Genomic DNA, 27,490 nt, shown 5'->3' on the forward strand with positions numbered 1-27,490 from the left:
GCTACATAGTTCTGGAACACAAGGATGACTTCTAAGGATCACACCTTCATCTGATAGTGTTTGTCGCTATCCTTGGGTTCACTCGGTGCTAATCCCTACTCTCATCTAATTAGACTTTGTACATGATTAACTAAACTGGACTGAACATGGACTGAGTTACTGAATTCTGTGACTGACGAAAACTACTGATATCTGACAACTGACTGAGTTCATGAGATCATGGAAACTTCCTGAGTCATAAGACTGTCTGGAGTATAAAAATTTATAGCTTGACTGAGAGTATCATGAAAACATGACATGGCTCCAGGTACACAGCTAATGTTTCGGGTACAAGTACCCCCAGGCTCAATGAAAGGACACTGACATAGCATAGCTTACTTGAATACATGAATAACATCATAATTCATGATACTTTTATTGAAGCATTTCATCAAACATGCGATAGGCATAAACTTGTACATACATGGGGATTTCATGATATCATGCTAGTTAGGAAACTTTCCTTTATATAGGCATTTAATCAAACATATTGTAGGCATAGTACATGTAAAGCACAATATACAATAATTAAAGAACATGCTTCAATTCTAGTTTCATATCTTGAGGGTTTAGTCATAGGGTTGCATGAATCTAGGCCTATACTAGTTAAACCCGCAAAGAAATTATCACCCAACATGGAGTAGAAGTCAATTTCTCATTTATCAACATGAAAGAGAACATATAAAGCATGAAAACATGAAGAAAATCCATAACTTGTAGTTGAAAAAGGGATTCTTGGACTTGATGGACGAAAGGGGTCCATGAATGAACACTATGCATACCTGGGTTAAGATTCTTGATGTTCTTGAACTTGAAGAATTGGAACCCTTAATTCTTTCGATTTTGTTCTTGGAGATTAATGTTAGAGAGAAACCCTAATATTTATTTTGAAATAATAATGGACAAAATGGCTGAATGCGGATATAACTGGGTATATATAGGTGAGTGATAAATGACCAAAATACCCCTGTTAAAACGACCTGGAAAAAAACTGAATGTGTCATTCGACGGCTAAAGTGATAGTCCATCGTTTTGACCGTCGTATGTGGACTAGAAAAAGGGTTCACTGCCTAATATTTGATGGCCTGGGCGATGGTCCATCAACCCGTCCGTCAAATTTTATCCAGAACGTGGCCTCACTGCCTTGGCTGCGACGGTCAAGGCGACGGTCTGTCGCTATATCAATGGCCCGTCAACCTGGCCATCGCACCTGGGCAGTTCAAGCAGCTCTGAGTAAAACGTCCATAACTTCCTCGTCTGATGTTAAATTTGGACAAAATTGGTATCGTTGGAAAGCTAACTCAATTTCCCACGTGATAGAAAGTGAAAATCTTAAAAATACCATATGTACAAAATAAATTTGCATTTTAAATTAAGTCCTAGCATCCTTAAGATGATTTCTAGCTAGGAAAAATGGCACGGGTATTACAATATCTCCCCCTTGAGAACATTCGTCCTTGAATGAGACTTACTGAGAGGGGAAATAATAAGCTGAAAATGAACTGAACATGAATAACTGGAACATGATCTCATGACTCACATGACTGACAAGCTAAACATATGATACTGAACATGCATATCTGATGCATACGTAACTGATTCATGAATGCCTGACTGAGTGTTCCGGGGAACTAAGTCTTCTCGTAATAAGAATGCATGTCTGATGCTTAATTATATAACTGAATATGTAATGGTACTTGATACCAAGTTGTAATGGGATCATGAACATGAAACTGAATACCAAGTTTTGTAATGCACACAGAACATAAAACTGAGTAAGCTTAAGGAGAACTGTTACCTTGAGCTTGATCCGAGTTGGCGGAGAAGAGGAGAGGACACTTGGTATGCATGTCTGCTTTTGCTTCCTAAGTAGCTCCTTCAACGGACTGATTTTGCCAAAGAACCTTGACCATAGTGACTTTTTTGTTCCTCAATTTACGAGTCTGATAGCCTAGGATTTCGACTGGAATCTCTTTGTCAGGACCCGAACCGAGGCCCTGTTCGTGACGGGCATCCCGAACCATGAAGGTCCGGATACCCTTCTAACTTGAAATCATATACACCATTCATACATAAATAAGAAAATGCGAAAATTTTAGCAAAACTAAATCATGGTCATAAATCTAATATAAATTCGATAATAGAAAAAGACAATCCAAAATCATCTAACAACATCTGGAAACCGTCTGCGAAATCTCTACTACATGATCACTAAAACAATATGATAACTGGGACAAGGCCCCCAGTAGACTAAAACCATATCTAATAATAGTTGTCTGAAGGTAAACAGGTTTTCTGGAATAAAGAAGGCTCACCAACTAGACGCTGCAACTCTGTCTGATAAAATCTACTGTTTTTCTGAACCCCTAGACTGAGCCTCAGAACCTGGAGGGAGGAGGGGGGTCAATATAGATGTACTGGTATGCAAAGAAATCCAAAATAAAGCTTTTATATAAATAAAATAGTTGGAGAGCAATTTGTCAAAATATCATGCATAAAATAGTTCTAAAATACATGGGCACTTTCTGGAAATCATAAATCATTCTTGTCAATGCAATCTCTGATCTTTGTATTATTTCTGAGTTAGGTGGCACTCCCCTACAATTTTGATATTCCACGGGCGGTATGGAATCTACCATTGATTCGGCGGGGAAGCCCCCAACCCGAGTTTGTCGGAAGGGTTGGAGTTCCTGATTCTGATATGCCACACGACACTAGTCCAGCGTAATATATTATACCCAGATCGGTAAATCACGATTTTGGGCAGTAAGTTTTCTGAACTCGTGCCTTCTTTGAGGAACCACCTAAGCTCTCTTTATGCTCAATTTTAGTATGTTCTGAAGCATGCATCATTCTAGTTTCAAAATCTAAAAATCTGAAAATCTGATTTCAAACATGCATTCTATTCTGTTCTAAATTAACATGGCATTATCTGAGTTGGTGTCGTCATACCAAGACTTGCAAGTCCTATTTTTGAACCATAATGCATCATGCATAATTCTTTCATCAAAATTCAATTCAGACCACCCAAACATGCAAAAAGTATAAGAGATTTTATGTTCCGAAAGCACAAGTCAAAGCTATGCAAAGATTATCATTCTTTCAATAACAATGTGGTGGTTCTGAAATCTTTGTCAAACCATGCAACTCTTTCCCTTAGATATTCATATTCAATATTTATCAATACAAACAACCCTTTCTTTTGAATTCAAAAACCATATTCAAGTCATAGCAATAATCAAGACATTTCATACCATGCTTTTCAAGATACATTTCAAAACAATTCATATCATATGAAAGATGGAAAAATCATAACAAGAGAGGGATTCATTATAATTCATGCTCTAAATTGAATATTCATCCGTAAACACATACATACATACATACATACATACACACACATATATATATATATATATATAATTTATCAATCAATTTGGGGGAAGGCCTAAAGACCAAAACAATATCTTCAATGCTTTCAAAACATGAATATATTCATAAATCCAAAACCTTTTTCTTAAAACATGATTTCTATACCCATGATATTTTAGGAAAACCTCGCGTACCTTAATCTCAAAAGATAATAGGTGATTCTCAAAGTTTACGAATTGGGGATTCCAAATCTGAAATCGCTTTTGAAAACCCACGGTTGAATCTGGATTTATTTGGGTCTTTAGTTTGAAACTCTTGGGAGTGTTCTTGGATAAATTTGAAGAAAGTGGGTGTATTATGGTGTATTTGGGATTAAATCCCGTGTTTAAGTTGATAAGGGGTTGGAAAATACCAAAAATACCCTTAAAATTTTGGGACAAAGACTGAAATTAGCCTGGGGCGATATCCAAGGCGTCACCCAGGGTTGAGCACCACGATAGCCAGGGCATCGCCTCACCTATCGCCTTGCTCACTCCCAGGTGAGGTGATCAGCGAGGCGCTGCTGGCTAATCGCCCTGTCTCACTGTTTCATCAACCCAAACTTGCCCTTAAGCTCGTCTAAAAATTTTAAAACTCACCCGAGATGTACTCTTGACTTGCCCCATCGCAACAAAACAAAAAAATCAAGAAACAAAGATCGGGAAGGTCAAAAATAAATTCTCCAAAGATTGAAAGTTAAAAATGATTCTAAGTCCTCTTTTACACTTAGAAAAATTCCAAGGTTTTAACTCAACAAGCATATTATTACGATATAACACATGAAGAATTTTATGGGGTATTACATTATCCCCCCTTGGGATCATTCGTCCTCGAATGATGATGCGAAAAACACCGACAAGTACAATTTCACGCATACTAAGGCATAAGAAAGAATAAGACAAGGATTATACCTTCTATTTCGTCACTTGCCAGATCAAATAAGTTTGGGTATCTATTCCTCATGTCATCTTCTGATTCCCAAGTTGCTTCTTCAACTTTCTGATTCCTCCACAACACTTTAACTGAGGTTATCTCCTTGCTCCTTAATCTTCTAACCTAACGATCTATGATTGCTATAGGCTTTTATTCATAAGACAAGGAGTCTGTCACCTTGACCTCCTCTATAGGCAATACTAAAGAATGATCTCCAATACATTTCTTTAACATGGACACCTGGAATACTGGATGAATGGAACCCAAACTGGTAGGCAACTCTAACTCATACAAAACTGCTCATATCCTTCTCAAGATCTGATATGGTCCTATATAGCGAGGTCTCAACTTACCTTTCCTCCCGAATCGCATGACTCCCTTCATAGGAGAAACTTTTAGAAATACCCAATCACCAACCTCGAATTCCAACTCTCTTCTTCTAACGTCGGCATAGGATTTCTATTTACTTTGAGCTATCTTAAGCTATTCTCTAATAAGCTTCACGTCTTCTATTGCCTGGTGAACAAGGTCAGGCCCAAACAACTGAGTCAGGCCCACTTCATACCATTCTATAGGTGACCTACATCTCATTCCATACAGTGCTTCAAAAGGAGCCATCTTAATACTGCATGGTAGCTATTATTATACGCAAACTCTATTAATGGAAAGTGATCCACCCAACTGCCCTTGAAATCAATTACATAGGCTCTCAACATATCCTCAAGGGTCTGAATGGTGCGCTCAGCTTGCCCATCTGTCTGAGGGTGAAATGCAGTACTTAGGTTCACTTGGGTACTTAGACCCCTCTGAAAAGACCTCCAAAACTGAGATGAAAATTGTGTACCTCTTTCAGATATGATGGATACTGACGCCCCATGCAAATGAACTATCTCTTCAATGTACAGCTTGGCATAATGATGTCCAGAATAGTTAGTCCTGACAGGCAGAAAGTGGGCTGACTTTGTCAGGCTATCTACAATTACCCATATAGAATTATACTGGTTTTGGGACTTCGGGAGTCCTCTAATGAAGTTCATATTAATTATCTCCCACTTCCACAAAGGTAAGGCTATCTCTTTGGAAGAACCACCTGGCCTCATATGCTCTAGTTTAACTTGTTGGCAATTCAAACACTTGGAAACAAAGTTAGCCATATCACGCTTCATATTATTCCACCAATACATAAATTTCAGATCATGGTACATCTTAGTAAAGCCTGGGTGAACAACATACCTCAAAGTGTGAGCTTTGTCAAGTATTTTCTTCCGTAAACCATCAACATCTGGTACACATAATATACCCTGATACCTCAAAATACCATCACCACCAATTTCGAAGGACATCACCTTCTGCTGACCCACATCTTTCAATATCTGCATCAAGATGGGATCTTCAACCTGCTTTTCTTTAGCTTTTCCACAAAGGGAAGATTTAGCTATCTCATGAGCAACCATTATCCCATCTTCGAAATCCAAGAATCGCACTCCTAGATTTGCAAGTCGGTGAATATCCTTCACCATCTCCCTCTTATCTTCTTTAACTTGAGAAAGACTGCCCATAGACAACCTGCTGAGGGCATCAGCTACCATATTTGCCTTGCCCAGATGATAGTGCAGGCTCATGTCATAATCCTTTAGCAATTCCATCCAGCACCTCTGCCTGAGGTTCAATTCTTTCTGCGAGAAAACATACTGTAAACTCTTGTGGTCAGTGAATATATCAATATGTACCCCATACAAATAGTGCCACCAGACCTTAAGTGCAAAAGCCACAACCGCTAACTCCAAGTCATGAGTGGGGTAGTTTCACTCATGCACCTTCAACTGTCGAGATGCATAAGCTACTACCTTACCATGCTGCGTAAGTGCACAACCAAGTCCTACTCGGGATGCTTCACAATACACAACAAAACCCTCTATACCTTTTGGGAGAGTCAAAACAGGAGCAGTAGTCAACTTGTCTTTCAACTTCTCAAAACTACTCTCACAAGAGTCAAACCACAAAAACTTTACCTTTTTCTGAGTCAACTTAGTAAGTGGTGCAGCAATGGAAGAAAAACTCTCTACGAACCTTCTGTAATAACCCGCCAAACCCAAGAAACTCCGAATATCAGTTGAAGTCGTGGGTCTGGGCCATTTTCTCACTGCCTCAACCTTTTGGGGATCAACCCAAATCCCCTCACTAGACACAATATGCACCAAGAAAGCAATAGCATTCAGCCAGAATTCGCACTTAGAGAATTTCGCATACAACTTATGATCTTTAAGAGTCTGAAGAATAATTCGGAGGTGATTGACATGGTCCTCCTATATTTTGGAGTAAATCAAAATGTCATTAATAAAAACTATGACAAAAAGGTTTAGGAACTGTCGGAAGACCCTATTCATTAGGTCCATGAAAGATGCAGGAGCATTAGTCAACCCGAAGGACATGACTAAGAATTCATAATGACCATATCTGGTTCGGAAGGTTGTTTTTGAAATGTCTAACTCCCTAACTTTCAATTGATAATATCCCGAACGAAGGTCTATTTTAGAAAAACACTTAGCACCCTAAAGTTGGTCAAAGAGGTTATTAATCCTAGGAAAAGGACATTTATTTTTAACAGTGACCTTATTCAGCTGACGTTAACTTATGCATATACGCAGGGAACAATCATTCTTTCGCACGAAGAATACAAGTGCACCCCAATGAGAAATACTAGGTCTGATAAAACCTTTATCTAGAAAATCTGCTAGCTATTCTTTCAACTCGTTTAGCTCTGCAGGAGCCATTCTATATGGCGGAATATAAATAGGATGGGTATCTGGTAACACATCAATGCCAAAATCTATCTCCTTATCAGGTGGAATTCCTAGGAAATCATCTGGAAAAACTTCTGGGAATTCATTTACTATAAGGACAGACTGAAGAGGAAGACTTTCGGCATTAGAATCTTTAACCCAAATAAGATGATATAAGGAACCCTTGGAAATAAGTTTACGGGCCCTGAGATAAGATATGAAGTGCCCTCTAGGAGATAAAGAGTGCCCTTCCTACTCTATTGCTGGCTCATTCGAAAAAGAAAAGGTAACCTTTTAGGTTCTACAGTCTAGTGTGGCATAACACCGATGGAGCCAGCCCATCCCTAGGATATCATCAAAAGCAACCATATCAAGTTCTATAAGGTCTGCTAGAGTATCCCTACTAAGAATAGACACAACACAATTTTTATACACCCTCCTAGCCATAACAGAATCACCCACCGAGTGGAAACAGAGAAAGGTTCAGAAATCACATCGGGCTTAAATCCAAAACCAACAGCCACATACGGGGTCACATAGAATAAGGTAGAACCGGGATCAAGTAACATATAAACATCACGAGAAAAGATTTGTAACGTACCGGTGATAACATCTGGTGAGGTTTCCACCTCCTTGCGGTTAGTCAAAGCATACAGCCGGTTGCGATCGCTTCCGACAGCTGAAGTGGCGCCCTTTTGAAGCGGTGATGGTGCAGAAGAGTTTCCCTGAGACTTGGCACCCCCAACACTCCTTTTAGCCGAAGGTAAATCCCTCTGAAAATGACCCATCTGACCACAAGAATAACACACAAATGCGCCTAGCTGACACCTTCTCGGATGATGCCTACCACAAGTCTCACACCGCGGAAAAGTAAGATGCGGCTGAGCCACATTGCCTGCGACTGAGTATCCTAAGATCTGGATCCATGACTAGTCTAAAAATTCTGAGATCGTCTATCAACTAGGGGTCTGGGCGCTGGGGTGCTAGCTGCCGACTGTGCATTACTCCAAAACTTCTTCTTTTACCATTTACTACCCCAGTTACTGCCCTGTGGCAGACTGTGGTTTTGATCCGAAGTTCTGGCTCTCTTTGACTGCCTGTCCTTCTCTCTAGATTCGGTAATTTTATTTTTCTTCTCTTCTACCTACTGCATGTGGACTGACATCCTAGAAAAGTCCATATCCCTATTTAGCATCACCCCTTGGCATTCAAGTGCCAGATCATCGAAAAGGCCGAATGCAAATTTCCTCATCAGGCTCTCATATTACCTATTATTTTTGGTGCATAACGAGCCAGTTGGTTAAACTTTAGAGTGTACTCCCGGACACTCATTTTCCCCTGATTAAGATTCATAAATTCTTCTGCTTTGGCTTTCTTTAACTCTAGAGGAAAGAATCGTTCAAGAAAAGCTTCTATAAACTTGCCCCAAACTGTGGGCTCAACACTCTCACCCTTCGCCTCTTCCCACTCATTATACCATTAGTTCTCTATATCTTTAAGTTGGTATGCTGCTAGCTCAACCCCTTCCACCTGATCCATATGCATTACTCTAAAAATCTTCTCCATTTCATCCACGAACTCCTGTGGGTCCTCTTCTACCTAAGTGCCCAAAAATTTGGGCGGGTTCATTCTCATGAACTGGCCCACCCTAGCTGTCTCAGGAGTAACAGATGCAGACCCACTATCCTCCGACCTCTGAGTCTGTGCGGCTACCAGCTGTGCAAACATGTGAATAGACTGTTTGAATTTTGCATTCGATATGTCCCTCTGAGAAGACTGAGGACAGTTAACATTTTTCCTTGGAGCTCGAAGAGGACTGGTCGAGACTGAGGTACTCCTAGAGTGGGGACAAGTTCTGGAGTGTGCGCTCTGTTACGGGTCCGCATCCCATGGGTGGGGCGAACTTCATCATCCTGAGTATCTTGGTTGTTGGAACAACATGGAGGCATGACTGTTTTCCGAAATACAATAGATCACTGATTAGGGGACAATTCTAATTCAGACTCTAAAGCACGAACTAAATCACAAAGAGGGGAAATATTTTCCTAAATGCTTAGTATCCTCCTGCTTATAAGTGCGGTGCCCTATACACTCATAAACAAGACTCTACCGATGTAATTTCGCAGACACCTTGGGACCATGTACCATGCTTTGATACCAAGTTTGTCACGACCCAAACCGAGGCCCTGGCCGTGACGGGCATCCCAAACCATGAAGGCCCGGATACCCTTCTAACTTGAAATCATATACACATTCATACATAAATAAGAAAATGCAAAAATTTAAGCAAAATGGAATCATGGTCATAAATCTGATATAAATTCGATAATAGAAAAGGACAATCTAAAACCATCTAACAACATCTGAAAACCGTCTGCAAAATCTCTACTACATGATCACTAACACAATTTGATAACTGGGAGAAGGCCCCCAGTAGACCAAAACCATATCTAATAATAGTTGTCTGAAGGTAAACAGGTCTTCTGGATTAAAGAAGGCTAACCAACTGGACACTGCAACTCTATCTGATAAAATCTACTGCTTTTCTGGACCCCTAGACTAAGCCTCAGAACTTAGAGGGAGGAGGGAGGGTCAATACAGATGTACTGGTACGCAAATAAATCCAAAATAAATCTTTTATATAAGTAAAATAGTTGGAGAGCAATTTGTCAAAATACCATGCATGAAATAGTTCTAAAACACATGGGCACTTTCTGGAAATCATAAATCATTCTTGTCAATGCAATCTCTGATCTTTGTATTACTCTGAGTTAGGTGGCACTCCTCTACAATTCTAATATTCCACGGGCGGTATGGAATCCGCCATTGACTCGGCGGGGAAGCCCCCAATCTGAGTTTGTCGGAAGGGTTGGAGTTTCTGATTCTGATATGCCACACGGCACTAGGCCATCATAATATATTATACCCAGATCGATAAATCATGGTTTTGGGCAACGAGTTGTCTGAACTCGTGCCTTATTCGGGGAACCACCTAAGCTCTCTTTATGCCCAATTTTAGTCTGTTCTAAAACATGCATCATTCTAGTTTCAAAATCTAAAAATCTGATTTTAAACATGCATTCTATACTGTTCTGAATTAATATGGCATTATCTGAGTTGGTGTCGTCACACCAAGACTTGCAAGTCTTATTTCTGAGCCATAATGCATCATGCATGATTCTTTCATCAAAACTCAATTCAGACCACTCAAACATGCAAAAAGTATAAGATATTTCATATTCCAAAAGCACAAGTCAAAACTATGCAAAGATTATCATTCTTTCAATAATAATGTGGTGGTTCTGAAATCTTTGTCAAACCATGCAACTCTTTACCTTAGATATTCATATTCAATATTTATCAATACAAACAACCCTCTTTTTTGAATTCAAAAATCATATTCAAGTCATAGCAATAATTAAGGCATTTCATACCATGCTTTTCAAGATGCATTTCAAAACAATTCATATCATATGAAAGAAGGAAAAATCATAACAAGAGAGGGATTCATTATAATTCATGCTCTCAATTGAATATTCATCCTTAAACACATTCATACATATATATATATATAATTTATCAATCAATTTGGGGGAAGGCCTAAAGACCAAAACAATATCTTCAATGCTTCCAAAGCATGAATATATTCATAAATTCAAAACTCTTTTCTTAAAACATAATTTCTATACCCATGAGATTTTAGGAAAACCTCGCGTACCTTAATCTCAAAAGATAATAGGTGACTCTCGAAGCTTACGGATTGGGATTTCCAAATCTTAAATCACTTTTAAAAACCCACGGTTGAATCTGGATTTATTTGAGTTTTTAGTTTGAAACCCTTGGGAGTGTTCTTGGATGAATTTGAAGAAAATGGGTGTATTATGGTGTATTTGGAATTAAATCCCGTGTTTAAGTTGATAAGCAGTTGGAAGATACCTAAAACACCCTTAAAAGTTTAGGAAAAAGACTAAAATTAGCCTGGGGCGATATCCAAGGTGTCGCCCAGGGTTAACCACCGCGATAGCCGGGGCGTCGCCTCGCCTCTCGCCTTGCTCACTCCCAGGTGAGGCGATCAGCGAGGTGCCGCGAGATAATCCCCCCGGCCCACTGTTTCATCAACCCAAACTTACCCTTAAGCTTGTCTAAAAATTTTGAAACTCACCCGAGATGTACTCTTGACTTGCCCCATCACAACAAAATAAAAAAATTAAGTAACGAAGGTCGGAAAGGCTAAAAAAATTCCCCAAAGATTGAAAGCTAAAACTGATTCTAAGTCCCCTTATACACTTAGAAAATTTTCAAGCTTTTAACTTAACAAGCATATTATTACGATATAACACATGAAGAATTTTATGTGGTATTACATTCTTCATAAGAGAGGCTGTTCTGAACATCTATGTTCTGAATGGGGACTACAACTGACGGGTCACCTATGCACTTCTTGAGCAGAGAGACATGAAAGACTAGATGAACTGCGGCTAGATCTAAAGGCAATTCGAGCTCATAAGCTACTTTGCCAAAGCGATTGAGAATCTTGAAGGGACCGACATATCGGGGACTGAGCTTTCCCTTCTTGCCAAATCTCTTCACTCCCTTCATAGGAGAGATCTTTAGATAGACATAGTCACCAATCTCAAACTCAAGATCCAAATTACAAACATCTGCAAAAGACTTCTGTCAGCTTTGAGCAGCCCGGAGTCTTTCTCTAATCAACTGGACTTTTTCTAAGGTGTCGAACACCAAGTTAGGCCCTATGATTGAAGCCTCACTAACTTTGAACCAACCAATCAGAGATCTACATCTCCTACCATAGAGAGCTTCAAATGGAGCCATCTGAATACTGGAATGATAACTATTTTTGTATGCAAACTCAATCAAAGGCAAGTGGTCATCCTAACTACCCTTGAAATCGAGTGCACACGCTCTTAGCATATCTTCTAAAGTCTGAATGGTCCGTTCTGCTTGACCATATTTCTAAGAATGAAAGGCTATACTAAGATGAACTTGGGTACCTAGACCCTTTTGGAATGCCTTCCAAAAGTGAAAGATGAACTGGGTACCTCTATCTGAGATAATGGATAACGGAATACCGTGCAATCTGACCAACTCTTTGATATAGAGTTTGGCATAATCCTCGGCTGAGTAAGATGTATGAACTGGAAGAAAATGAGCTGATTTGGTCATTCTATCTATAATGACCCAGAATGAATCATGTTGATGACGAGTTCGAGGCAAACCCATCACGAAGTCCATGTTCACTTCTTCCCACTTCTAAGTAGGAATAATGAACTCCTGCATAGGACCACTAGGCTTTTAGTTCTTTATCTTAACCTGCTAACATGTAGAGCACTTAGCCACAAACTCCGCAATATCTCTCTTTATCCCACTTCACCAATAGATCTCCCACAAGTTGCAGTACATCTTTGTGGGCCCTGGATGAATAGAGTAGCGCGCACCATGCGCTTCTGTAAGAATTTGCTGCCTTAAGTCATCTACACCTGAAACACAGAGACGACTTTGACAACGAAGAACACCATCTCCCCCTTGGGAGAAAACCTCTATTTTATGATTCTAAACTGACTCCTTCAACTAGACAAGGCTGGGATCTCTATCTTGCTTTTTCTTCACCTCGGAGACTAGAGACGATTCTGAACTACTCTGAACACATACACCACCCTCTAAAAAATCGACTAAGCGAACGCCTAGTATGGCAAGCTGATGGAATTCTTGAGCTAACTTCTTCTTACTATCCTCAGCATAAGAAACACTACCCATAGATAGTCTACTGAGAGCATCGGACACTACGTTGGCCTTGCCCGGATGATAAAGAACACTCATGTTATAATCTTTCAAGAGCTCCAACCACCTTCTCTGATGAAGATTGAGATCTTTCTGGGAAAAGACATACTGAAGACTCTTATGATCTGTGAAGACATATACATGAACTCCGTAGAGATAATGCCTCTAAATCTTTAAGGCAAATACTACGGCTGCTAACACAAGATCATGAGTAGGATAATTCTTCTCATGGGGCTTTAGCTGTCTGGAGGCATAGACTATGACTTAACATGCTGCATGAGGACACAACCTAAACTCATCCTGGATGTATCACAATACACTACGAACCCATCTGAACCATCTGGAAGTGCTAGAACTAGAGTTGAGGTGAGTCGAGTCTTTAATTCCTGAAAACTCTTCTCGCAAGGATCTAACCACTGAAACTTGACTTTCTTTTGAGTCAATCTGGACATAGGGGATGCAATAAAAGAAAACCCCTCAACAAACCATCTGTAATAGCCAGCCAAACCCAAGAAACTCCTGATATCTGATGGAGAGGCAGGGCGAGGCCAGTTTTTTACTGCTTCAGTCTTTTAAGGATCTACTCTAATGTCATATCTAAAAATAATATGACCAAGGAATGCTACTGAACTTAGCCAAAATTCACACTTACTAAATTTGGCGAATAACTGATGATCTCTGAGAGTCTGAAGAACAATTCTGAGATTGTCTACATAATCGTGCTCAGTGCGGGAATAGACCAGAATATCATCTATGAAGACTATGATGAACATGTCCAAGTATTGCTTGAACACACGGTTCATCAAGTCCATAAAAACGGCTAGGGTATTGGTAAGACCAAATGACATAGCTAGAAATTTGAAGTGACCATACCGAGTATGAAAAGCTATTTTTGAAATGTTACATTCTCTGACTCTAAGTTGATGATAGCCGGATTTAAGGTCTATCATAGAGAAATAACTGGCACCCTGAAATTGGTTAAATAAGTCATCAATTCTGGGAAAAGGATACTTGTTCTTAACCGTGACTTTATTGAGCTGACGGTAATCTATACACATCCTGAGAGAACCGTCTTTCTTGCGCACGAATAAGACTGGTGTACTCCACGGGGAAATGTTGGGTTTGATGAATCCCTTATCTAAGAGACCCTTCAACTGTTCTTTCAATTCTCTGAGTTCTGCTGGTGCCATTCTATATGGCAGAATAGAGATAGGCTGAGTGTCTGGAAGAAGATTAATACCGAAGTCTATTTCCCTCTCAAGAGAAATTCCTGGAAGATCTTCGAGAAAGACAACTGAATATTCATTTACAACTGAAACTAAATCAAGACTAGGAGTCTCAAAACTAAAATCCTTAATATGAACAAGATGATAGGCACATCCCTTAGATATCATTTTCCTTGCCCGAAAGTAGGAAATAAGTTGACCTCTGAAAGTGGATATACTACCCTTCCACTCTAGGATGGGTTTATTTGGGAACTGAAATTGAACTATTCTATTTCTGCAATCGACTGTGGCATAGCAAGAATAAATTTAATCTATGCCGAGAATGATATCAAAATTGGTCATCTCTAATTCGACTAAGTCTGCTGAAGTGGCTTTCTGAAATATCATAACCGGGCAGTTCCTGTATCCCCACCGGGCTATGATGGTTTAACCCACTGGGGTAGAGACTGAAAAGGGCTCTATTAGAATTTTGGGACTGACTCTGAAATTGCCTGTTATATAGGGAGTAACAAAATACAAAGAAGCTCCTGGATCTATCAAAGTGTAAACATGCACATGAAAGATCTGTAACGTACCATTAACTACATCAGGAGACTTTTCCTGATCCTGTCGGGTCTGAAGTGCATAGAGACGATTTGGGCGTTGCCCACTAATAGCACTGGAAGTGGCACCTTACTAATTTGGGTGATCGGACTGAGATGAGGAATAAAGATGACTCTGATAACCTGACTATGGATAGTCTCTGACTCTGTGGCCTGGCTTACCATAACCGAAATAGATATCACTACCCGCTCTGCACACACCCTTATGGTTCTTACCACAAGACTGACAAAGAAGATTAGTTTGGGCACTACTAACACTGCCTTGGGTCTTAGAGCCTGATGCTCTATCTCTGTTTCCCTCTCTGAACTTAGGAATTGGAGTACTGTTTATAGAAGGAGCTAGGACTGATGACTTAGGATGAAACTGAGAACGGTTTTCTCCTTCTGATTTGGGTTGAGCAAAGTTGAAACTACCTGTCTTTGCTCTCTTGTTTTGCCTCTCCCTTATTCTAACTTTCTACTCTTCTATCTGCTGAGCATGGGTCATGAGTCTGGCTAAAGTCATGTCACTGTTTAGCATGGCAGATCTACACTCATTTACCACACTATCGTTCACCTCTAAAACAAACTTACTCATCCTTGCCCTGTTATTTGCAACCACATGAGGGGTATATGTAACTAATTGAGTAAACTTGAGGGAATACTCTTTTAGTCATGTTGCCCTGCCTGAGGTTGATGAACTCTAGAACTTTAGCTTCTCTAAGATCTTGGGGAAAGAATCTGTCTAAGAATGTCGTGACAAACTCCTCCCACTCTATAGGACCTGCCTCATCTGACCTTTTTGACTTCCACTATTTGTACCAAGTATGAGCCACATCCTATCCACTCTCAACAGTAGTCACCCCCATGATGTCTGTCACTTTCTGAACCTGATCTAGAAATTTTTGAGGGTCCTCGTCTGTCTTAGACCCAAGAAAGGTTGGGGGATTCATTCGGGTGAAATCCTGAATCCTAACCGCAGCTGAGTTGGCCACTGGGTTGGCCGGAACGACAGTTGGTCATTCATTCTGTGTAGCGACTAACTGAGCAAGAGTAGTGAATGCGGTCCTAAAATCCGCATGAGAAACATGATTGCCTAAAGGTTTTTCGGGTTGAGGGGCTGACTGATTTCTTCTCTTGGGAGACATATTCTGAAATAAAGAGAAGAAATAGATTAGACTGAGAGATTGACCTGAGATTATGCTCACTGGCACGATATGAATACTGAAAGAAGGGAAACTATTCTTAAATATCTTATAGCCTCTTGCACATAAATGTGGCACGCAATACACCCATGTACAAGACTCTACTATATGCTGCTTTCAGACTTCCTAGGACTCTATTTAACTTTAGGCTCTGATACCAAGTTTTTGTAACACCCCGAGCCTGGTGCCCAGAATGCTACATGGTGCTCATGACCCCGAACGTCCATAAATAAACCCATGACTGATATCTGTACCTGAACACTGCATAATATAATATAATAATGCAGAAACATACATTGAAAGGCCATAAGGTTCCATACTAAATATAAGCTGAATAATATAACATCTATGTGGGGTAGTGGAGTACTCAAAATGAAACTGAAAGTGCTGAAATCCAAAACATGATTGTCTGAAAAGCCTCTAAACATGACTGAAACGGTTTGAGTAATCTGAATAAGGAGTTGATGAGATATGTCCCCAACTAACTCCATCTAATAAACTGGCTAATGAGATAATAAGGAAATAATCATCATGTCCTCGAAGGATAAGGACTCACTTCTACTTTGACTGATGAAACTGGAATCTACTGCTGATCTAGAGCTCGTGTCTCTGTACCTATGGTATAAGACACTATAGTGCGAATGCGTCAGTACTTTGAATGTATTGGTATGTATGTGAGGTAGACTAAATGCATAGGGTTCATATGTATGAACAACAATAATAGTTGACTGACTATCATGAGTGGGAGAATACATGCATGAGACATAATAACCGATATTGATATCGTGATAACATGACTACTGAATCTGAACACTTCTAACATGACATAACTGATAACTGGTATGACTGATAACATGAATAACTATAGCTGACAGTCCTGAATCTGATGGAACTATCTGAGTCTGTTTTATATCTGAGTTGACTGTATCTGATAGTCCTGAATCTGAAGAACTATTTGAGTTATTTTACTAGGACTGATACTGAAACTATGGGAGGTAGTATTTAATTGACATGCCCCTAATATGCCATTATGACTGAGTTGGGGTCCAATCTGTAACCCCAATTAGAAGGGTGTCAATACCGTGCCACTGGTAAGGACAAGCTGTGGTGACCCTTGTCTGATAGTGTCCCCTAAAAGAGAATGGTGGGGACCTTATCTGACAGTGCTTATCCACCTCATCAACCCTCACCGGATAGTGTTGATGTCTCAACCTATGCTAGCTACATAGTTCTGGAACACAAGGATGACTTCTAAGGATCACACCTTCATCTGATAGTGTTTGTCGCTATCCTTGGGTTCACTCGGTGCTAATCCCTACTCTCATCTAATTAGACTTTGTACATGATTAACTAAACTGGACTGAACATGGACTGAGTTACTGAATTCTGTGACTGACGAAAACTACTGATATCTGACAACTGACTGAGTTCATGAGATCATGGAAACTTCCTGAGTCATAAGACTGTCTGGAGTATAAAAATTTATAGCTTGACTGAGAGTATCATGAAAACATGACATGGCTCCAGGTACACAGCTAATGTTTCGGGTACAAGTACCCCCAGGCTCAATGAAAGGACACTGACATAGCATAGCTTACTTGAATACATGAATAACATCATAATTCATGATACTTTTATTGAAGCATTTCATCAAACATGCGATAGGCATAAACTTGTACATACATGGGGATTTCATGATATCATGCTAGTTAGGAAACTTTCCTTTATATAGGCATTTAATCAAACATATTGTAGGCATAGTACATGTAAAGCACAATATACAATAATTAAACAACATGCTTCAATTCTAGTTTCATATCTTGAGGGTTTAGTCATAGGGTTGCATGAATCTAGGCCTATACTAGTTAAACCCGCAAAGAAATTATCACCCAACATGGAGTAGAAGTCAATTTCTCATTTATCAACATGAAAGAGAACATATAAAGCATGAAAACATGAAGAAAATCCATAACTTGTAGTTGAAAAAGGGATTCTTGGACTTGATGGACGAAAGGGGTCCATGAATGAACACTATGCATACCTGGGTTAAGATTCTTGATGTTCTTGAACTTGAAGAATTGGAAATCCCTTAATTCTTGAAGAAGATTGGATTTTGTTATTAGAGATTAATGTTAGAGAGAAACCCTAATATTTGTTATGAAACAATAATGGACAAAATGGATGAATTCAGATATAACTGAGTATATATAGGCGAGTGATAAATGACCAAAATACCCTTGTTAAAACGACCTGGAAAAAAATTAAACGTGGCATTCGATGGCTAAAGCGACGGTCCATCGCTTGATCGATGGTCTATCGTTTTGACCGTCGTACGTGGACCAGAAAAATGGTTCACTGCCTAAGATTTGATGGCCTGGGCGACGGTCCGTCGCAAGTCCGATGGTCCGTCAATCCATCCATCAAATTTTATCCATAATGTGGCCTCACTGCCTTGGTTGCGACGGTCAAGGCAACGGTCTATCGCTATATCGACGGCTTGTCAACCTGGCCGTCGCACCTGGGTGGTTCGGGCAACTCTGAGTAAAACGTCTATAACTTCCTCGTCTGATGTCGGATTTGGACAAAATTGGTATCGTTGAAAATCTAACTCAATTTTCCACATGATAGAAAGTGAAAATCTCAAAAATATCGCATGTACAAAATAAATTTACATTTCAAAGTAAGTCCTAGAATCCTTGAGATGATTTTTAGTTAGGAAAAGGGGCACGAGTATTACATTAATAATTTATGTGCCTCTTAATTCTAGAATAATTAATAATTAAAGGTAAAGTTGGAAAATAATTATTCATATTCTCTCTTGATTTTTTAAACTGATAAATATTTAAAAGCAACTATTTTTAGTATTTATGACAACAAAGTAACGAAGGGGGTATATAGTCAGGAGTATATAGTCGGTTCTCTTTATATATATATATAAACACTTTACTTTTACGATAAATATTGTAATTAACATCTACTACATCATATATTTATCTTATTTATTTTTAAATTTAATAGGATGATATATGTTCTTATATATGTGTGTATATGTTATAATTGTGGTATATGGCATGGTTCATTCATTTTTACTATTCTTACTACTTTTTCTTTGATTCAATTCACTCCAACTGACTTAGGTGACATATCAAGAAAGCCAAAAAAGAATTATATTTCTTTATTCAGTCTCTTGTGTCTATACCTTTTATTTTACTTATCATAATTTTTTTTTATAGTTTTTCAATAAATTTAAAATTTTTGTATTTGTAAGAAATGTATTTTTAGACTATGGCGAACAAGTACACTAATTACTTTATAATTATGTATATTCATTGCTCATTTAAAAATAAAATGCATTTAAGAACATTAAAGAATTATTAGTTTAAAAACCTTTTCTCATCCTACTAATTTAATTTGATTAAACATAATTCTAAAGATGCAAAAATAAAAATGATAAAAAAAATCGATTTATTTTATTGAAAACATGCAAAATCTCAAATTTAATATTGTACTATAAAATTTAAAATCCGTAAAATTCAACGGTCACACGCAACAAAAGAAACGTCTTGATATTAATTAATATTATTAATAACTAACAATTAATGGTAAAATAAATAAGAAGAATGACACTTGGCAACTGCATGTATATAATGGGTCTTGAGTGCTCATGTTTTTATTTGTGTATTCAAGTTTCTCGGTATGTATATATTTATTATAAATTATATATTGGAGTCTCGAATCCTCCTATTAGGTTGTATTTCCTCCTATTCTAAATAAATGGTATGCTTAATTTTTTTGGTATGATGTTTTATTTGTTGAACTTTTTATAATTGTCTTCAGATTTTTCTCTGTTTGTTATTGTCCTTTTTAGTTTCAATTAATATAGCTTTATCTGCAGATTTTTCTATTTCTTTTTCTCTCTCTTTGTTTCTACATTTAGTGTGTGGTGTTGCTTTCTATATTTTGTTTATAATTATTTACTTTTTTATTTATTTTGGATTTGTTATTTTTTTCACAAATTAAATTTTACATGTTTGTCAACTAAACATTATCATTTAGAGATAGCAAGAAAGAAACCTATCTTTGAGTTTTTTTTTTGATATCCTATTTGTGGTCGACATTCATATTGGAGACCGACTTAATCTTGATTCGTGCTGAAACGTTTCATTATGGAGATAAAATACTCCCTACCGAAAGCGATCTCATACTCAAGACTCGAACCTCAAATCTCTAGTTAAGAATGGAGTAACTTACCATTCCACCAGAACCTTTGATTGTGAAGTTGACCAACCTGACGAAGTTGCTTTTTCTTACTTCATGCATGCTAAGCAACCATTAAAATGAACATTTACTATTTTTTTATGATATTTCTCTGTATTTAAAGCTTCTATAATACTCCCTTATGTTTTATGTTTGGGTACTTGAATTAAGAAATTTTATTTTAAAAATTAAGGACTTTTGTCTAAAATATCCTTAATTAAATATTGTGTACATCATAAGACTTGCACGTTGAATTAGAAATGTTTTTGGACCAAATTGGTGAAAAAGAATTAAATATCTTGATTTTATTTTGGTTCATTATTTAGAAGCTAATTTATTTTTGATAGCAATCAAAAGTGAAAACAACAATGAAAATTAAGATCAACAATGAATTTCATTAGGCCGAATACATAGGTGACTTCTTAAACTGATTTGAATTTTTCATTTAGATCCCTAAATTAAAAGTTATACTATCTGTTAAATAAATACTTTAATTAAAATTAAATAATATCTATTGAACGTACATTATTTTCTTTCAACTAACTCAAAAACAAAATTCAGTCAACTCATAAAATCAAAATCGTCAAGTGAGTTTTTAAAAAATTAACTAATTTATTTTCACTAGTTGTTGTTATACTAATTATACTAATAAAAGTTAAATTAATGGTTTATACCTAAACCGACCTACAAGTGGATCCCAATTCCCACCCAACCCGATATTTTATAGGAAAAGTTCGGTTAATAACCTACTATATAAACACACCCTTTGCTTATCCCTTTTTCACAAACAATTCACAAAATTCTCCACCTTCTCAGTTATCAATAAAAAGCTCTCTTTCTCTCTCTCTCTCTCTCTCTCGTTTGATTCCCTTCCCCCGTCTACAAGGTACGCTCTTCTTCTCTTTTCCATCTCCTTATTCTCGAATTGCTCTTTGTTGATATTTTCTGTAATTTGTTGTCGTTGATGATGCTTTTGTGTAAATTTTTTATCGTTGATGTTCGTTCTGCTTTAGATCTGATAACTTTAATTTGATATGAAACAGATCTGATGATATCGCAATTTTTTCCTTTGTTTATAATCTATTTTGCTTAATAAATCGCGGGATTTGCGTGATTTTATTAGATCTAGATAGATCTAATTGATGTGATTTGAGGAGTATTTGAGCTATACAGAGTTGTGAACAAGGAAGAAGTTGGAAATAGAATTGCAAGGTGATTATAGAATTGTTTAATTATAGATGGAAATAGATTATTGATTTGATATGATCGCAGATCTGATGATTTCGCAATTTTTTCCCTTTGTTTATAACCTGTTTTGCTTAATAAATTGCGGAATTTGCGTGATTTTATCAGATCTAGATAGATCTAATTGATGTGATTTGAGGAATCTTAAGTTGTTAATAAGGAAGACGATGGAAATAGAATTGCATCAGATTACGCTTTGTTTTGATGTTTTGTGTAATTTGTTATCGTCTTTGACGCTTTGGTGCAACTTTTTATCGTTGATGTTCTGCTTTAGATTTGGTAACTTTGATTTGATATGACAACAGCTCTTATGATATCACAATTTTCATCCATTGTTTATAATCTGGCGGAATTTGTCCGACTTTATTAGATCTAGATAGGTATATGAAGTTAATAAGGAAGAAGATGGAGATAGAATTTCAAGGTGATTATAGAATTGTCTAATTATCTGCTGGTTGTTGGCTTTGAAGTTTAGAATTTTGAGTCTGAGCATCTATCTTTGTGTTTAACACATAGACTATGTGGATTGCAAAATCACGGAATTTGCTTTGTTTGGTTTCACTATCTATTTTTATGTGTGCGTTATGTATATGTATGTATTGAAGTAGATCTAGAATTTGATGGATGTTTTGTGTTTGAGTCTTTAATTAGATCTAGATATATGTGGTGATTTTACTATATGAAGTTTTGTTAACAAGGAAGAAGATGAAAATAGAATTGCATGGTGATTATAGATGCCTAATTATCTGGTTGTTGGCTTTAAGGTTTAGACTTCTGAGTCTTGAGTATCTGTTTTTGTTTAACAAATTGATTCGGATTGGTTGAAAAATCACAGAATTTGATTGCTTGTTTCAATTCTCGATGCATTGGCTGTTTTATGTATATGTTTTAAGTTGATCATGTACATTTGATTGATGCTGTTATATGTCTGCGTCTGTATCTTACATGCGATCTAGATCTGTATGATGTGATTTTTACGACTTTAGCTATACAAAGTTGTTGAGAAAGAATAAGAATGGAAATAGAATGGCGAGGTGATTATAGATGTCCGATTATCTGCGTGTCTGCATGATAGCTTGTGATAGTTACAAATCTAATAGGATCATAATTTGGAGGGTATCTATTGTGTCTTGTTTTTGTTTAATATATGCCTAATAAATGAACTCGGTGGGTTGGAAATCATGGAATTTGCTTCTTGTTTCTATTATTGATTTTTAGTTGTGCGCTATGCATCGGTATTTAAGTAGTTCTACGTAAATTTGATAGATGCTGTTATGATTCTGTGTCTTTTATTAGATCTAGATTTAATTGATGTGATTTTTAAGAAAAAAGAAAATTATGTCTGGAATCCTTGAGCTATAAAAAGTTATGAAGAAAAAAGAAGATAGAAATAGAATGCAAAGATTATATATGTCTAATTATATGGGGGTGTTGGCTTGTTATAGTTAAGAATTTAATGGTATGATAATTTTTGAGGTTCTGTATTGATCGTCACCTAATACAAGAATTTAGTTTAGGGATTTTCTTGAGAAGGCATCTTGTGAGAAATACGGATTAGATTGAATTGGTTTTATAAATGTGTGTTGAATGATGTATGTCCTATGTTTGAAGTCTACCTCTATTCAGTAGTTACTACATGATTAATTTTGTGTCATTGCATCATGTTGTCATGTGGATTTGATGTATATCAAATTATTTTCATGCACTTTTTGGCATTCAAAAGTTGTATGTTAGATAGGGCCACTGTTTCCTTTTGACATCTATGTCCATGTGATTTGGATTTGTTCGTAGCATGGATTGTTATGTGTGTGGTTCTGATTTCCTTCACCTATGTTTTGGAAAATTAGTTTTTTCCCTTTTGTCTAATGGCTATTCTTTTGATTAATAATAGATGCAAATCTTTGTTAAGACCCTCACCGGAAAGACCATCACTCTCGAGGTTGAGAGTTCTGACACAATCGATAATGTTAAGGCAAAGATTCAAGACAAGGAAGGAATTCCCCCTGATCAGCAAAGGTTGATCTTTGCTGGAAAGCAGTTGGAGGATGGCAGAACTCTTGCTGACTACAACATCCAAAAGGAGTCCACCCTCCACCTTGTCCTTCGTCTGCGTGGTGGCATGCAGATCTTTGTGAAAACATTGACGGGGAAGACAATTACTCTTGAGGTTGAGAGCTCTGACACTATTGATAACGTCAAAGCTAAAATCCAAGATAAGGAAGGAATTCCTCCAGATCAACAGAGATTGATCTTCGCCGGGAAACAGTTGGAGGATGGTAGAACTCTTGCTGACTACAATATCCAAAAGGAGTCCACCCTTCACCTTGTACTTCGTCTGCGTGGTGGCATGCAGATCTTTGTGAAAACTTTGACTGGGAAGACAATTACTCTTGAGGTTGAGAGCTCTGACACTATTGACAATGTCAAGGCAAAAATCCAAGATAAGGAAGGAATTCCTCCAGACCAACAGAGATTGATCTTCGCTGGAAAGCAGTTGGAGGATGGAAGAACTCTTGCTGACTACAACATCCAAAAGGAGTCCACCCTTCACCTTGTCCTTCGCCTGCGTGGTGGCATGCAGATCTTTGTGAAAACCTTGACTGGAAAGACTATTACCCTTGAGGTTGAGAGCTCAGACACTATTGACAATGTTAAGGCAAAAATTCAGGACAAGGAGGGCATTCCTCCAGATCAGCAAAGGTTGATTTTTGCTGGAAAGCAACTCGAGGATGGTCGTACCCTTGCTGACTACAATATTCAGAAGGAATCAACCCTCCATCTGGTGCTGCGGCTGAGAGGTGGTATGCAGATCTTTGTAAAGACATTGACAGGGAAGACCATCACCCTTGAGGTGGAGAGTTCTGACACCATTGACAATGTCAAGGCTAAAATTCAAGATAAGGAAGGAATCCCACCGGACCAGCAAAGGTTGATTTTTGCCGGGAAACAGCTTGAGGATGGAAGGACTCTAGCAGATTACAACATCCAGAAGGAATCAACCCTCCATCTGGTGCTGCGCCTGAGGGGTGGTATGCAGATTTTCGTTAAGACATTGACTGGAAAGACCATCACCTTGGAGGTTGAGAGTTCAGACACCATCGATAATGTGAAAGCAAAGATCCAAGACAAAGAAGGGATTCCACCAGACCAGCAGCGTTTGATTTTTGCTGGCAAGCAGCTTGAGGATGGGAGGACTCTTGCTGATTACAACATCCAGAAAGAGTCCACACTCCATTTGGTGCTCCGTTTGAGAGGAGGAATGCAAATCTTTGTCAAGACGCTGACTGGGAAGACGATCACCTTGGAGGTGGAGAGCTCAGATACCATTGACAATGTGAAGGCTAAGATTCAGGATAAGGAGGGTATCCCGCCAGACCAGCAGAGGCTGATTTTTGCTGGTAAGCAGCTGGAGGATGGTCGCACCCTTGCTGATTATAACATTCAGAAAGAATCAACTCTTCACCTTGTTCTTCGTCTCCGTGGTGGCTTTTGAGAATTTAATGCTCTTATGACTGGTTTCTGCTTCGATCCTTTGGTCGAAAGATGTTTTTAAGACTTCTGGTTTTGCTTTGGTGACATTGTGTTTGTGTGCTTTGAACTATCGTTTCTGGAATAAATTTAGCTATGCTACTATTTACTATGATTTTCATCCTTGGTATTGAATGCGTTTGTGTTTTAAGGGTCGCGCAGGTTGGGAGTCAATATAGGGATGGGTCTTGCCACGTTATGCAAATATGGTATTTAGGTGGTCTTTCAAATGTGTCCTGCTACGGTTTTTTATCAATTAGTCCTTACTATACTCGTTTGTTATATTGGAGCACCATATTTTATATTCTCTAGCACTTGAAACTACTAACCATCTGTTAGCTTTTCCAAATTTGGAATTGCACACTGCTCCGGCATCAATCGGCAGGAAGAAAGCAAAGACACGACAGAGAAGGCTAGCCTATTTCAATCTCATCTTTTTTGTCTTGAGCCAATATTTTTCTTATTGATTATATTGGCCTGTATTCGAGCTGTGCTATCTAACTTGTCCAACAATTTAGATATCCTCATAACTGATAGCCTCCAGTGTATATTGACCGAACTGATTAATAGTACTATTCACATATGTTATCTAACTTGTCCAACAATTTAGATATCCTCATAACTGATAGCCTCCAGTGTATATTGACCGAACTGATTAATAGTACTATTCACATATGTTATGATAGCCTCCAGCGTATATTGACCGAACTGATTAATAGTACTGTTCTAAATATCTTGAGACCTGAAGTCCAGAAAAAATCCACTCTTCCCCGGGAGTGCTTTCGAGGACACATGCATCGGTTATTGCATCAACATCTTTTACAGACAGTTTACCCAGAATAGCAAAGGAGATTCCACCAAAAATTTCAATTTCCACCAAGAATTTCAATTGCTAAAAGAGCTAATCAAGTGCAGTACTTACTGTATAATCTTTTTTGTCTTCAGCCATATGTTTATGGGTAAAACATATCCAAGTTCAGTATTTACAACAAATCATATTAATTCGGTCTGCCTATGCTGCAGATAGTTTGAGATTGCAATATAGTAATAGATTGCAATATAGTAATGAGCTGCCAGTTAAAAAGATTCTTAAGAGCTTTGAATTAATTCTTTTGGACTCTAATTCTTCTATAAAAAATCAAAATGCTGATTAATCAGCTAATGATTGTTGTACTCAAAGGCGGACGTGCTATTGTAGCTTGTGCTATGGTTTCAATTGGAACTGGAAAGGAAAATAGAAGAGAACAAGTTAAGAATTTGGTATATAGTATTATTATAAGGACAATTGCCAGCTGCTGTGGTCTCATACAACTTTAAATAATTTTTTATCTTTTCTTCAAGTCGATAATCCCTTCTTTTCTCTCTGAAATTCGATTTCAAACATTATTATTTACTCTGAGAGATGTGACTATCCATAGTAGTACATGAGTTTCGAAGACGGTGCTGCCTTTTTAAAAAATTTTGATGGCTTCATATATTATCTTAGTGATCAGTTGATTGACTATCTACACTCACTATTTTTAACATAGAAATATAAATCTGAATATAAAAGTTCACTAAAATTTCAACAATACTAAGTTTTTGAACCCATAATTTCAAATACGACAAGTTCAGTCTAGAAAACATTAAGGCTGAATTTATCCAGATAAAATCTTGAATCCGCCTTCAGTTGATTTGACAAATAGAGACTATTCGTTTGGGGCTACTTTTTTATATTTTGTCTGAGTTCTTGAGAACCTTCACCTGATATTCTGAATCCTCCCCTAAATACACATACATTGCCCAATATATATATATATATATATATAAAGGAGGCTAAGTAGTGTGTTGATGTGGCACCTCTTAGATTCAGGAAAACCCATTTATCTTTTTTCTTCCTCTTTTGAACTTTTTTCTTCATTTTTTCATTTATCAACAATTTGTTTAATAATCAAAATAAATGAATCAATTACTACTCCTACATTTATTTACTTACGTTAATATAAAAGTTTAATATTTTTAATTTTCATTAATCTCACGACCTTTGATAATCATAACTCCTTTCATGATGTCATTTCATATTTCATATTATTGTCTTATAAATAGAAACATTATAAGTCTTTTTCCCTCCATCAACAAAATTAAAAATATTTCATTCACTATATATCTTTTGAACTTACATATATTTTTTTAAAAAAAATCATTTGTGTAACTTCTAAAATGTCTTCCTTATTCTTTTCTTTTGGGTATATTGTTGTTATTTTTTCTTCTTCTTCTTCATGTGTTGTTCTTTTGACATTTTAATTGATTTGCTTTACACTAAATTTGTTATTATTATTATCCTATATTATTTGTAACTTCTAAGCAAGAACATGTATGATTTAAATCTATTTTCTTAGAATTCTTATTCATAATATATTAATTTTTGTGATGTATTATTTTTTACAGGGATAAGAAGAAGATCAAATAGTGAACGGATGAAATGATGACTATGTGAAGATTTG

General features: G+C 37.4%; 1 protein-coding gene and 1 pseudogene across 2 annotated transcripts; one reads left to right on the plus strand and one right to left on the minus strand.

The window, feature by feature from the left end:
• LOC124887868 overlaps positions 1–14,008 on the minus strand; it is an 18,494-nt pseudogene extending 4,486 nt beyond the window's left edge.
• A 6,896-nt stretch (positions 14,009–20,904) lies between these two features.
• Positions 20,905–25,122, plus strand: LOC107843565 (polyubiquitin). 2 transcript variants are annotated; one of them, XM_016687876.2, is made up of 2 exons: positions 20,905–21,120; positions 23,371–25,122. In XM_016687876.2, exon 2 carries the CDS (start codon positions 23,371–23,373, stop codon positions 24,970–24,972), a length of 1,602 nt encoding a protein of 533 aa, XP_016543362.1. In that variant the 5' UTR covers positions 20,905–21,120; the 3' UTR covers positions 24,973–25,122. The 2 variants fall into 2 exon arrangements, with proteins under 2 accessions (XP_016543362.1, XP_047253162.1); XM_047397206.1 differs by having other exon boundaries at positions 21,000–21,446.
• The last annotated feature ends 2,368 nt before the right edge of the window (positions 25,123–27,490 follow it).

The sequence above is a fragment of the Capsicum annuum genome, chromosome 10, assembly GCF_002878395.1.
Source record: "Capsicum annuum cultivar UCD-10X-F1 chromosome 10, UCD10Xv1.1, whole genome shotgun sequence".
Taxonomy (NCBI): Eukaryota; Viridiplantae; Streptophyta; class Magnoliopsida; order Solanales; family Solanaceae; genus Capsicum; species Capsicum annuum.